The 14,166-nt window shown below is 39.8% G+C and overlaps 1 protein-coding gene across 2 annotated transcripts in view; it reads left to right on the forward strand.

Annotated features, from left to right (window-relative positions):
• The first annotated feature begins 3,955 nt into the window (after positions 1 to 3,955).
• Positions 3,956 to 14,166, forward strand: part of myo1ea (myosin IEa) — a 48,452-nt gene continuing 38,241 nt past the window's right edge. For both annotated transcript variants that reach the window (XM_086106968.1, XM_086106970.1), the window contains exon 1: positions 3,956 to 4,185. In XM_086106968.1, the coding sequence (XP_085963094.1) occupies positions 4,183 to 4,185 (3 nt within the window). In that variant the 5' untranslated portion in view covers positions 3,956 to 4,182. The remainder of the gene's footprint in view (positions 4,186 to 14,166) is intronic.

A 14,166-nucleotide genomic window follows, 5' to 3' on the forward strand; every position in this document is an offset into this window, starting at 1 on the left:
AGAAAAAAAAATTTTTTGGAGTCAACCCATTACGAAAATCAAGTCATCAGTTGAATACATGGAAGCAATAGTTCGCAGCAAACATTGATAATAATCCAATCAGCAATTACATCGGTTGTGTGTGTGTTTATAAGGCACAATACCACAGGTACTATATAATATGAAATACAATACTCTTTCTTGCATGCCGTGATGTCCACTTGGTGGTGCCAGAGGGGATTTAACCACATTTGAAGCCTTGACACGCACGAGCCAAACCAATTGCATGGAAAGCCTCAATGCCTCAAGGAGCTTCATCTCACCATCACTACTTGCAAGTGTAGTAGGCGACTGCAGACATGTCCAGGTCTTAATCAATGCTCTTTATCAGTACACATCTCAAGGATGAGCCTACTCTGCAGGTGAATTAAGGAATACTGTAGTCTAGTTTGACAGTGCCCTCAGGGATCTGCAGAGCAAGTGTTGATTCCACCGAGAACGATCCTGATTCTGCAGAGCAAATCTTGGTTCCACTGCTTGAAAGGTGATTTTAAGTGGGCATTAAAAAATGACTTAAAAGGATCACGAAGAAAGCAAATTAATGAAGAGTTCCTTTGGGAAATTATTTGCAAAACCAAAACACTGTGAAACATTGTGTTTATAAAATAATCAACATCACTGTTGTCTTGGTCCCACTCCAACCAGATTTATCCATCCATCCATGAGCCACTTATCCTCTGGAGGGTCGCGGGCATGCTCGAGAGTGCCGACTATCCTCACTGTCTTTAGGAAGTAGGTGGGGCACACCCTGACCTGGTATTATAATAATTCTAATTATAATGTTGTTCCTTGATGTATCAGTTGCTATGCAGTTGCTGTAGTCATTTCATTGTCACCTTTATTCTGTCATATAGGGTTAGTATATACGAAGGAGTTACTCTGTGACATGTCAGTACATCACACTTCCTCCCAGTCAGAGAGTGTCAGCTGTCTTCTGTGTCCTCTGCATCCAGCCCCTCTCTCTGGAGTTACTTTGTACTTTTGTAAATAAAGACTTTTACTTTTCAACTTCCGTGTCATATCTGCTTCTGTATCCAAATTCCCCTCTTCACGTGACAAATAATACATTTCATTTGCATTACTTATCAAAGTGCATTTCACCAACCTATGGGTTTTAGGCAGAACAAGGAATAAAAGCAATGATATAAACGTGTGAACTATCCACTTGATCTAGATATTGTAGGTCGCTCTTCTGTCAATCTAAGATTTAAAAAAGATGAGCCTCTTCACACTGGGCCAAATTTTCCTAGGGTAACTACTGCTGTGTCACATTGAGTTTTGTGTGCATATGTGTCACGGCATGGCATGTCAGTTTATTTGTTTTTGTAACGAGAACATCCGAATTATGTCCTAAAGTGTGAAAGTAGCCTATGTGACTGCGACATCTAGCTGCTGGCATGCAAAGCCAAATATACTTTAAAATGTAATATTGTAGACCTCGCCCTAATTTCCACGGACTGCTTTGATATCCACGGGGGTCTTTGAATTCTGATTCTGTAATCCTGAGGGGATTAATTTGAAGCCACATTTATGTTGTGTGGCAACTCCAGGTCAAAAAAATGCCTCACACATGTGCCTTACCACTTCGACATTTAATACACACCAAGGTAAATGGATGAATCAGTTCGACTCGCATAGCTGTTGCTGGATAAATTGTATATCAAGTTTATGATTATGAATTATGTAAATTCTGTATGTTTTGGGATTCCAATAATCTCTATTATACCAGTGTCACAATCACTACACAAGTGGACATAAATTGAAAAAAAAGACATTATGTGAACTCGACACAGTATTACGCACTTTTACATAGGCATGGACACGGTTCAAGATGTCTTCAATGATTTGCTGAAGTCAGTCTTAACAAGAGCAGAGAGCAATACTGGACATTGAATATGTGTTTGCGTTAAAGCACCTGGATCCTATCTGTCAAATGACAAGTGAAAGGCCAAGCACACCATATATTCAGGACTGCATACTGGAGAGGATGAAAATATTTGGAGCACAATAACAGGTCCAGGATGGTCTGTTTGGATTGGCCATCATCTTGGATACTTGTACAGTATTTACGAGGTTTATTGTTTTATGGTTGAACATGTTTAACCATACTTTTATCTTTTTGTTATGAGTGTAACAAATAGTTCTGAGTGGAACAAATTCTCTCATATCCATACTGTGCAGGATAACACGAGTATTTTTCATCCTGCACGGTCCACTTCCCGCTGCACTCCGATCACCCACTGCTCCTTATGGGTGTCCTAAGCCGCAGTGGTGCCCAAAGTGGGGGTCGGGACCCCTCTGACATATTAGCCATAACGCTCCCCCTGCCCTCCAAATCAGCAAATTTATACTGTGGATGCTTTAGAAAGTTATGCGAATACAATCTATTACAGTAAAAGATTAGTATTTACTCATGGCATTTCATGGTGAATTGTTAATATTTTCTGTCAATGTTATGTTTGGAATGTGTTTCTGTTTATTTCGTTTTTGGGAGGCACAATGTGTTATGTGAAAAAATATTTAAGTTCATATATTTTCTGCAAAATTCTTGTTATATCTTGTTAAGACTTATTGCAAAACATCATTTCCATGTAATTCTTAAATCTAAAAGCTGAATACTGCAAAGGATTGTGGCCTTTGGTTCATGATAATAAGTAAAAGAAATAATAATAATAAAATCACCAGATAATTTATTTTCAGGTTGCCCCAACCTGGGGTGGTGGGGGGAGATTAAATAAAGCAAGCGAAACTGCATTCCCTTCTGGTACTGAGACACTGTTTGACATTTTCCTTAAATTATCCATCCATTGATGTTCTAATCCACGTATTTTCACAAGGGTCGCAGGCATGTCGAAGCCTATCCCAGCTGTCTTCGGGCAGTAGGCAGGGTACACCCTGAACTGGGTGCAGAAAATTGCAGGGCACACATAGACAAACAACCATTCACACTCAGTCACACCTAGGGACAATTTAGATTGTTGCATTAACCTGCCGTGCATGTTTTTGGAACTTGGGAGGAAACCAGAGTACCTGGAGAAAACCTACACCGGCACGGTGAGAACATGGAAACTCCACATTGGAAGACCAGGGCTGGATTCAGACCCCCGACCTCTGCACCGGGAGGCGGACGTGCTAACTGGTAAACACTGTGTCACCGAAATGTGGAATATTTGAAGCTTAATTTATTGCAATTTTTACAAGTCAAATGTTGCCAAATGGGTCTTATTTGAAAGCTGGCAAAGTGTAGAGTATGAAATAGGTGAGAAAATCATCGTCCCTTTACTTTTGTGGCAATGGGAGGCCACCAAAATCGCTCACATGATCCAAAGTGGTTGCAATCTTGGGATTGATAATACAAATGTTGCATAATTTGAGTTTAATTGATTAAAAATGTTGCCAATCCAATTTTTCAAAATGGGTCTCATTTGAAAGCTGGCAAAGTAAAGAGTGTGAATAGGTGAGAAATTCAATCCCATTTTGTTTGGCTAAAGCAGACCATAAAAATCAATGACTTGGTCCTAAGTGGATGCAATCGTGCCGTTGAGAATGCAAATGTTGCACGATTTGAATTTAATTGATTCCAATTTGGCCAGTCGAGACTATGGTAGCTGAGAAGTACAAAACAAAACAATCCGGTACTTGTCATAACAAAGCGCTCATATTAATTTCCATATTTTCTCAATAAAAACATGAACACACTCTACTTTAATGAGATTTATGCACATGGCAGTATAAAGATCAGTCCTTTTAATACTACCTTGCACGTTCGACGTTGCTCGGATTTAATTTTACACATGCGCGTTGTCACTTCATGAATATTTAATGACATCCCAACTCGGCACCCTTTGATTGGTCCGTTGTGACTGGGTTTCCTGTGTTTTTGTTTCAGAGCCCCACTTTTGAGGGCACTCGCGGATCAGAGCTTGAACTTGTCCGCCTGCTGCTGTCACTGGGCTCAGACGACGTCATTGCTCACAATGGACGGAGGACACCGCTGAAGTGGCCGCATCCACGCGTGTCGGACACTGTCGGAAATATCTCCCGTCTGCTCTGGATTTTGGCTCAGCAGCTTCAAAGTTGTCTCTTTTTTTTAACGTATAACGTATTGGACCGCCTGGGAAGGAGACTACTGTTCCTTTGAAGATGGTGAGTGATGTTTAACGGCTTGTTTTTAACAGAACACGACTGCTTGAAAAAGCTCTAATTTCCAAATATCCAACACAGAGCCAACGCTATTTACTTTTCTTATTCATGGGACATTTACTTAAGTTTTCTGGAAGTGATGTCGAAACGTTTGCGCGGAATATTGGTCCCTGGTCACATACACTCATCGGACACTTCATTAGGTACAGCTGCATTATGTTGTGGAGATAATGCTCCGTTTTCTCAATTTGCGGACGTGTTTTTGTCACAAATTGTTTATCCATTGATGTCGTTGAAATATGGTAATACTGTGTAAAGTATTAGAAACACCTCTCAGGATGCATTGCTGTTCCATAGCAGTGCTAAACATATTGTTGTATTTAAAAACTGCGTATAAAACCCAGAACTTTATTCAACAAGCGCATCGATTCTTGTGGCCAATGGGTTGACAGTAATGTAGTTTAACACATGAAGGACACGTCCTTGTCACAAACCGGTTATTCATGCGCCAGGAATCAGGTAGCGTGTGTGGGTGCGCGTGTGTGTTAGGCTGTTCATTGCATGGAGACAGGTTTTTCCTGGTTACTAAATGGCATCCCTGTAACAGACACACCTAGAGGTTATGTGGCCTCACTCAGCATTGTTTTGGCAATAGCCCCTCCAGCTGTTAGGGTGAGTGGCAAAATGTGGTGGTCTGATGTTCACCAGGAAACAAACAACCTTTTCTTTGCTTTTGTTAGATCTCCTTCAATAAAGGTGAACAACATTGCCTTCTCTGCAAAAAGAATTTACATGATCCATCCAGGAAGAAGATGGACTTTTTTTCTCTCATTAGCATTCCACATTATGTTTTATGTACTATTTCAATCTTAATGTGCTCAAAGAAAGACTAAAGCTGTTCATATAATGAGGCCAGAGCCAGGGCGACTTGTAAAACCCAAAGGACAAAGGTTGCGTCACATTCAGTCCACAGAGCCTTTCCGTTTCAACTGTAGTGGAAAAAATAAGGTTTATTCATCTATTTGTGAACTAAATGATGCAGTCTTCATCCAATATATTGTACTGCACCTTGATTAAAAACAGAATACCATGGATCAAATTAATGGGAAACCTTTTTATGTTTGTCCATATTTCAGTGTTCTTGAGGCCCAAGAGACTATGACATGTGATTAAAAGAGGGAGTAAATATTTACACTGCCATTCTTAGTGAATCGCATCGCATCGCTCGGTCGGTAGTTCGCTCTCTGCCAGATGCTGGATAGCACGTCGGTATGACAGCAGATGGTTTGCATTATTTTCTCTTTCTCCCAGACCGAGCCCCCACTCACTCTCGGTCGGTTTCAAAGCTGGCACTCCGTTCGCTGACCCGTCGCTGTTGTTGAGATTTGCTCTGGAATTCCAGCTCTGTCTCTCTCGAAACAGGACGGACACCCATTCACCTGGGGAACTCGTTAGGCTTGTTGCTGTGGTTCAGCACACTCCTCTTGAGCGCTTCCACACGTCCTCCTTTTTGCTGCGCTGCTGTGGCTTGTGATCACTACAGACAGTTGTTGACTTGTTGGGTCTAGAGTTTAAAGCAATCTGAGCTATACAATCATGTCTTCTCACTTGAAATTGACTGCGTATTCAATGATAATGAATAACAGTTCAATGATGAACTCAAAATCACTGTCCAGTCCCCTATGTCCTCATCACAGTCATAAAGCTACCATGACAATATAGCAGAATAATGAAACCAAGAGGTCTTGGAATATGTGCCCAAACATTTGTATGTGTAGAAGTATAAAGATGACCCTCTTAAAATGTGTATTTTTCCCATATTATTGGACATACAGTACAGTATATGATTTTGGCATGACCCACAAACTGCGCTGCTAATAAAATTGTGTATAAGTAGTTGTTAAAATTACACTATATCTTCTTTTTTTCATGGTTTTATAGTCCATAAGTTCTTTTGATAAAATGAGTCATTTTGATCATATAACTTCTATTTTTATAGTCATATTGAACATTTCGCATGCGTGTCCAGAATTGCTATCCACACCCTATCATGATGGGAACTTGCCCCTTTGAGAACCACTGTTGTTTTAAAGCAGGGGTCCTCAAGGGCACTTATCTGCATGTTTTTTATGTTTTCCCCCCAACTCACCCAATGCAAATGATCAGCTCATCAGCAAGCTCTGCAGATTTCTGATAACGACCCAGATCATTTGGATCAAGTTGTGTTGGAGGACGGAGACATCTAAAACATACAGGATATGGGCCCTCAAGGACCAGCGCTGGTGACCCCTGTCTTTTTTTCAATGGGGACTGAAACGGTGAATAGTTGAAGAGTAAATATTTACACGCACTGTAGGAACACATAAAGGTGCTTAGTCTTCAAAATATGTGAAAAACTAGTTTTATTAATAGAGCTCAATCGCAACTCTCTACTTATCTCATTGTAAGTGTCCATCCCATGCATGCTCAGCACCATACCACCCCTAAAAAGCCAATTTACCCACTGTAAGAGCAGCTGGAATTTATTTTTATTCATTGTTGTTGTTGTTGTTTTTTATCTCTGAGATAATAATCCTCAGGAAGGATTTTAAGGACTTTATCTAGCTTAGGAAAATGGAGAATGTTCTCAAAATTCTTTTCAGTTGATGATCAACATTAATATTCAAAGTCTTGGTGGGAAGTAGTAGGCTAACTTAAACTGTCAGATCATTGTAACAGATAAAAAAAAAAAAAAAAGCAGGACAAAGTGGCTTAGCTGTACGGACCTGGAGGTTGCCATAACGGTGTCCCGAAATGACCAAAATACAATAACATTTTAACATGGAAACAACATACAAGGTGACACCCAGCTCAGACATAAATACATTTGAACATTGGGGGAAATGAACTGAGCTTTCAGTTAGCATTGTGTCAAATGTTAAGTTGAACACTCACTTCACAAAACAGACTTCATAGTATATCAAAGAATATTGTTTTAACATCAAAGTACATTTTAGTGTACTTCAGCTGCACAAAGATTTACAGTCCAAATGTTACAATACACTGGCTATTTTATAAGGGGGTTGAATAATTATATTTAGTTTTTCCAATATTGTCAACAACTTGAAATGCATAGTTGAAATCCCCTAAGATGCCTTTGAGACCTCCCCATTTCACATGTAGTACAAGTTGAAAATTTCCAGTAACCTTCATATTCATTGTGTTAAGTTGATGTTATGCTGTGAAATTGCATATTGGTCAAGCTTCCATATGTTTTTTGATAAATTGGGCACTGGCAGTCACTGTACATGCAAATTGCAAACTACTGTATATGATGGGCTTGCTGACAGGGTTAACGATGGCTGGGTGGACTTGTTTGGCTACTATTAGCATTTAATGAGCACACGGTGGACTTTCAGTTCGCATACACACTGTGTACTGTTAAACAAAAATGTTTGATAGGTTTGTATGTCAATTGATATTTCAAAGAAAGAACAGACGTGTAAACTTGGGCACATCTAACTATAAAATACACACGGTTTAAAAAAAAATATATATATACAGTATATATATATATATATATATATATATATATATGTGTGTGTGTGTGTGTGTGTGTGTGTGTGTGTGTGAAGATTCGTTTTATGAAGGAATATCGCTACTGCAAATCAATGCTAATTTACTCTTCTTTACATCGACTTTAGCATGAGCACTGGTGATGTTTTGAACATTAAGCATGTTTTGTATTTAAATGGGCAGTGTGTTTACAGTAAACTCCAACTGGGGTGTAATTAAACAGTTCAGAATTACATTATGTCACCCGGTTGCTGTGCAAGCAACACGGTGCATTCAGGGTACTTTTACGTCAGGAACTTGCGCACATCCACACACACACCGCAGTTCGGGACGTTAATCGTTTTTGTTTGATAATGTTTTTAAGATTGTTGATAAAACAAAATCTAAATCACAAATACATTAATTGCCTATGAGAAGAGAGGGGACATTGGAAACTGGGCAAGATGTATCAATTGTTTTGATATAGTTCTCGGCACTAGAATTGCTTTGAAACAAAGACAACTTTATTAATCAGGTTTTATGAGTCATCTCGGTGCTAGTGTAAATCTCAGGGCCCCAGACATTTGCTGTGTTTGTCTAATGCTAAGTCTGACCATGCTCGTGATGACGTCAGTTTAGTATTTCTGGCTCTGATGTAACTCTCGACGGTAGAAGTGGTCAGAAGAGAAGTACCCAGCACTTTTCTCCTCTTGTTGCGTACACAATGTTCACTATGTCCCCAAAGCAGTGTGTGTACTATCTCTGTGGGCGTACGACTCTGTATTTAGGCCCTCTGCCTTGTTTTCCGACTGACTGGCAGCCAGACTTTGAAGTAATTTGAATCCTTGACTTGTAATCTCATCTGGTGTATTTCACAGTGACCGATGAGGAGAATTTGCTCCATGGCCGAATGATATTGCATATGATACCCTCACAGTGTTGACACGATGGACTTCCTCCTTGCTGGGCAATTATTACACAACAGTAATGTTTAATGACTGTGTCATTTGTTCATCTTTTAATCCGTGTGTCGTTCGGTTTGATCAGGATTGTGAACTATTACTTCTGTGAACTCCAAAGACTTTCCAATCAGATTGCTCTCTTCCCATCAATCTTTTAGGCCAGGATATTCAGTATTCATTCACTACTGCAATTTTCAATACGACTACTAAAAAGTTCATTTTATGTGGAGCTTATGTGGAGCACTGTAAATGAAAAGCTGCAAAGAAACTATCAACTGAAATATCAACTACATATCTCTTCGTAATGTCTTGGATCTAAAACCGTTTCACTTTCAGAAGCAAAAATGGTTTGCTCCGCCTTCTGCTCCATTTCAAGGTCCAATTTATGAACTTGCCACATTAATGATCCACGAGTAAGCACTGCTTTAGACATTGGCAGTTTGCTACTACAAATAGTGCTGAATGTGGAGCTATGCAAGTGGGGCCACAAGTCACTCGAAAATCCCCAGAAATCTTGAATTATTTGCCTTATCACATGTAACAGAAATTTTGTGATGCGCCTCTTTGATATACAGAGTGTCCCCAGATGCCACTTTCCCCTTCATACTTTTTTGTTCCGGAAAAATGTGAGGCCATCAGCGTTTGACGGCTTAGGCTTTGTAATTTCTGAACGCATATCATTCTCTTGCCCAAGGCTTGCCAATTGACACTGGAGCTGCTCTATGAACGTTTTTTTTTTTTTTTTTTTTGGTCCTCAACTTGAGTTCAGCCCCATTTTGATAAGCTTTATGGCGTCACGTTGCTCCAACAGCATGTCCTACAGGGCTAGGGAATGTACAGTATGCTATCGATGGCAAGTTTCTTGAAACAGGATCTGTTCTTGACAAAGCACTCAGTGGAAGGTGTGCTACTGCAACCGCTGATGAAAACACTGAACTGCCAGAGCAGACGTTCTCACAAAGCCAATGAAATACTATTACTAAGGCTGCACCAGACTGAAAAAATATTTGCCAGGCGGCAATAGTGTCACGCTGCTCCACTGTAGCGATGGTGAAGCCAAGCATGCCGGCATGCTTTGCAGCACTCCATCGAAACCTCTTTATTTGCATTGAGTGTGGTTGTGATGTTCTGAAAGATGAAAGCGCAAAGGAACATTTCAGGTGAAAGGGCAAAGGGACTTGGAAGCTTGAACGTTGGCTTATGGCAAGCAGTGTGTGGAGTGACAGGGCGTGACTTGTCGCCGACAGCAACTCTTTAAATGAATGTCCATTGTTACCACTCGTGAGGAATAAAAACCGTGAAGAGCATCAGCGGTCGTTATTTTAAACTATATCTGAGGACAGTTCATGTTAGTTGACGCATTATTTGCTTACAAATGTTTTGGGGTGGTATTAGTTGTGGCTTTTAAACTATTTAGTGTAAATCCAGATTCAAAGAATTTATTTTGCAGGCATTCCTCAGTGAAATGGTAACTTTGAGCAATTGGTGTCATTTCTAGATTTATACTTTCCTCCCACCAAGCAGGTGAACATTCCATGCATACGTGTCCTTTCCCCTGCAGGTTGTATGATAACAGACGAGAATTATGCTTGGCATCTGAATGGTGCTACTGAACATCGTCACGTTTGAAAACGCATGAAGGCATTGAGCCCAGTAGCTCATCTGTTAATAGCTCAAGCGTTCTGACTTCAAGCCCGAAGCCCTTTTACTTGGCTGTGATCTGAGACAACAATAATATTATTTGACTGTCACCGTAAGGTCCGATGTTGCTGTTGCCTCTCAGCCAAAACATTTCGGTTAATCATGTCGCAACAGCTACAGCAAGCTGTCCGAGGGCCGCCACGCACTCGGCGATGCGGCAGAACACCACTGCTTATTTGTGTGCCCATCCCTCATTCCCTATGCGAGCTGTCAACACGGTCGAGGCTGGTGCTCCGGTTTTCTGCCGATAGGTTCTCATTTTCAACCATTTTTACTCAGATTTTGCCACAAGGGGACTTTTTTTGGTTTGTTTTGTTAGGTCGCCTTGATAATTGATCTTCAATCTAATGAACTGCTGTTCTTATCAGACACTGACGTGGAGAGCGGAGTTCCAGTTTGAGCTGCCAGATTGAGAACCACATGTGATTAATTCAGAATTATTTATGGTAGCAGTTTAGGTCAATATATATTTTAATTTAGCTTTTGTATGTTTTGTTTTGTGTTCAACTAACCCAGTTCTAATGTAATTTACCTCAATTGATGGATATAGATGAGCATGATGAGTGCCTACTAATATTCGTGTGCTTTGCCAATGCAGTTCTGGGTCATGCGGAAAAAACTCATATGCAGACAGTGTAATTCGGAACAATAACCCAGTCGTCAGGTCCTTTGTTTGTCTGGAACGCTGTTGCGCAATGTGTTAGTCACTCACTTTAGGATGCCACTTCACTTCATGCCCATGTATAGAAGAATACTGTCCAGTAGGATTTCACTGCGCCTTTTAACTAATCAATAATTTTATTAGGGAAAAAAAAGGTGGATAGATGTATGGCTATGACTACAACACTACTTTAGTTCTTGGCCTGCTGGATGCTTCCTGATGGAGGCTGTAAATTTCCCCAGTGTGGGACAAATAAAGGATATCTTAATCTTAATGTAATGTGACGTACAAAATCTGTTTCGGAATAGGATAGTGAATTTAAAGAATCAACCCAGCTTTTAAATATTACACATATTACATCCACATAACCTGGAAGAGTTTTTGTTTGTCCATTTGTGTTGTCAAACGGTGGAACTTTAAGGATGAAGAATTAAAGCACACTCACAGCCTTTGTGAAAGCGCTATATAAATAAGGGTGGTATTGAAATAAAATCCACGCAGAATATGTAATTACACAGAAGCAATATTTGTTTAAAGGCTTAAATAATATAGTAGAAAGATTCTAAATGTTAAATAACCATTGAAACTTATGTTACATCATGAATACATAGGGCCAGTGCCAATTTTGGCAGGGCCACGACAAGATGGCTCACCAGTCTCCACCGAAAAATGCTAAATGTAGGGCCCTGTCCAAATACGTTCTTCTTCCAACCCTTTTTTGGACTTGCAGTTGCTGTATCATTTTGGGATACTTCTACTGTGTGTTCGAAAAATAAACCTGAAAAGTAAAACAAGAAAGTTACTGGATTAATATTAGTGTTGTTGAAGTAGGGATTTTGTAAAACACACGGTTGTGCTGTGCTGAGCACAATCTCGCTCATCAGATATTGCTCTTTGCTCTCAGTGACTGAAATGAGCAGATGTTCAAAGCCCAGTGCCATTCATTCTGTACAGTGCATGTTCCACACCATTTCACAGTGGAACTGTGTTTGGAGACACTAATGTCATTGGTCAGGTCCTTTTAATGAGTGGTGTGTTTTTAGTTAGGACTTAGAGCAAAGAGCATTAACTGTATTGGCACAGCTCTGTTTGATTCCCTTCCCACGGGAAAGTTGGATATGTCGATGGCTGAATCTGATCCTTAACAGCCCCAATTATTTTTTTAATATTAAAAAATATTGAAAATAATCTGTGAATAATATATCAATCTGAGGGGGTCTATGAACATATTCAGGATTGTTCCGCATTGGTGGTGGTCTGAATGATTTTGGGGGGGGGGGAAAAAGCATCGAGGCTCTCGGGTTTTAAAAGTGACTGAACAATTATTTCTTTTCATGTGTTCAGTACAAAGCACCTCAGGATCATTGATTGAAACCCAAGTGACAAGTTTTTGTGACACGCAGAGATTGGCCATGATGCGTTGTTCATATTCAGCCATTGCCGAGTTTGCTCTATAAAGAAATCACTGTGACTCCTGTCTTTGATTTCCATAAGAGTTCCACCCTGGACCACAATCATCACAGAGACAAATATTTTGTGAATCATTTTGTTTTTTTATTTCTTTTTAGACAGATCCTGACAGAGATGTTTCAAATAAATCCTGAGGATTAACACAGTCTGAACAAAACTGAAACGGTGTTCTAATTTTACTTCATGATGTGTTTGGCTTCTTTTTTTGGGGCGGGACAGTGCATTACATACACACGCTCTTCCCTCTAGGCAGAGCATTATATGACTTGACAATTAGTTTGCGCTCATGTTACCACGATCCGGCATCAGTAACAGATTGCTAGCGACTGCTCTTATATTGCGTGACATTTAGATCTCATGAGATATTGAGGTATTTGGCACAATGGCAAAATACACATGGAAAAGAAGTACATGGCCTCAATGGTCACAAGTTGAGGTGCACTTACACAGTTTAATGGCAGTTGTGGCAAAAATTCTGCCTTACAAGCTAGTAATTCTCCGTTTTTTTTATTTTGTTACAGCATAACAATATTTCTGTGTCATGAGGGCTGTTTGGAGCGGAGTAGAACAGGATTTTTTTTGTTGACAACGTCAATCAAAACACCATATTACCGGTACTTGTTTAATTTAAGATATTTTGATACTGGGGTTGTTGTTTTTTTTAACTGTATACAGAATGCACATACAGCATTTAGAACAATGAATAAATGAATAGAAATGCCACGAATCTATTCTGGCCTTCCCCCACGAAAAAACAAACTAACAAAAACGTATTTTGTATTTTAATTTTATCTATCGGACCTTTGCACTGTGAGGTGCAGTGCAGAGGTCCGGTTTCGATTCCAGACCCCGGCTTTCCTGTGTGGAGTTTTCATGTTCTCCCCATGCCTGCATGGCTCAGATAATGGATGTATCCATATTACTGTACTTGACAAAAAACAAACAGAAATTACACAATTAAAGAGAAATAAAAGGAATTAAGACGGTCTTGTCACACTGCATCAATTGAATGGCCAGGTTGCTGCTATTTCTGGTGTGACATTTTTGGGCATTTTGGGGCAGTATAACGCGGACAGATATACTGTTCACTGTGACATCTCAGCTCGTCTCAGCTCATCATTACGGCACTCATTAGCCACTCTTCACCGAGGATAAGAAATATGACCGCGCGCTGTTACATTGTCTGCTTGTGTTCCATTTGTGTTCAATCCGTTGCTGAATGGGTTACAGCACCACAATATACTGTAGATGCTGCTTAGCGACTGAAAGGCTAAGGTATGTGGCTATTTTAAATACACAAAGTGTAATTCTCTTTGTTCCATGTTTAGTTTGACAGTAAATTTCATGTTCATTTTTTTTCATTTAGCGTTTAATTAGTTGTTATGAATGTTCAATGGAGGCACATGCAGTTGGTTTATCTTGACTCTGATTAGCCTAATTGGGTGGATAAAGTTCAGAGAACGGATTTGCAGTACTCTTGTCCAAATATTTTATTCTCTTCCGCTTAAACTGAACCAGATCGTTCCCGGAATCGAAGAAACAGTTTTGTCACTGACCTCAGATGCTACATGGTTACTTTTTGGCTTGTAATGAAATACAATATTTCAATTTGGATTTGGATATGTGATGTTTTTCTTCATTGGTTATATCTACTCT

This window comes from Hippocampus guttulatus, chromosome 3, assembly GCF_054856545.1.
Source record: "Hippocampus guttulatus isolate MCC_2025c chromosome 3, RoL_Hgut_1.0, whole genome shotgun sequence".
In the NCBI taxonomy this organism is placed as follows: Eukaryota; Metazoa; Chordata; class Actinopteri; order Syngnathiformes; family Syngnathidae; genus Hippocampus; species Hippocampus guttulatus.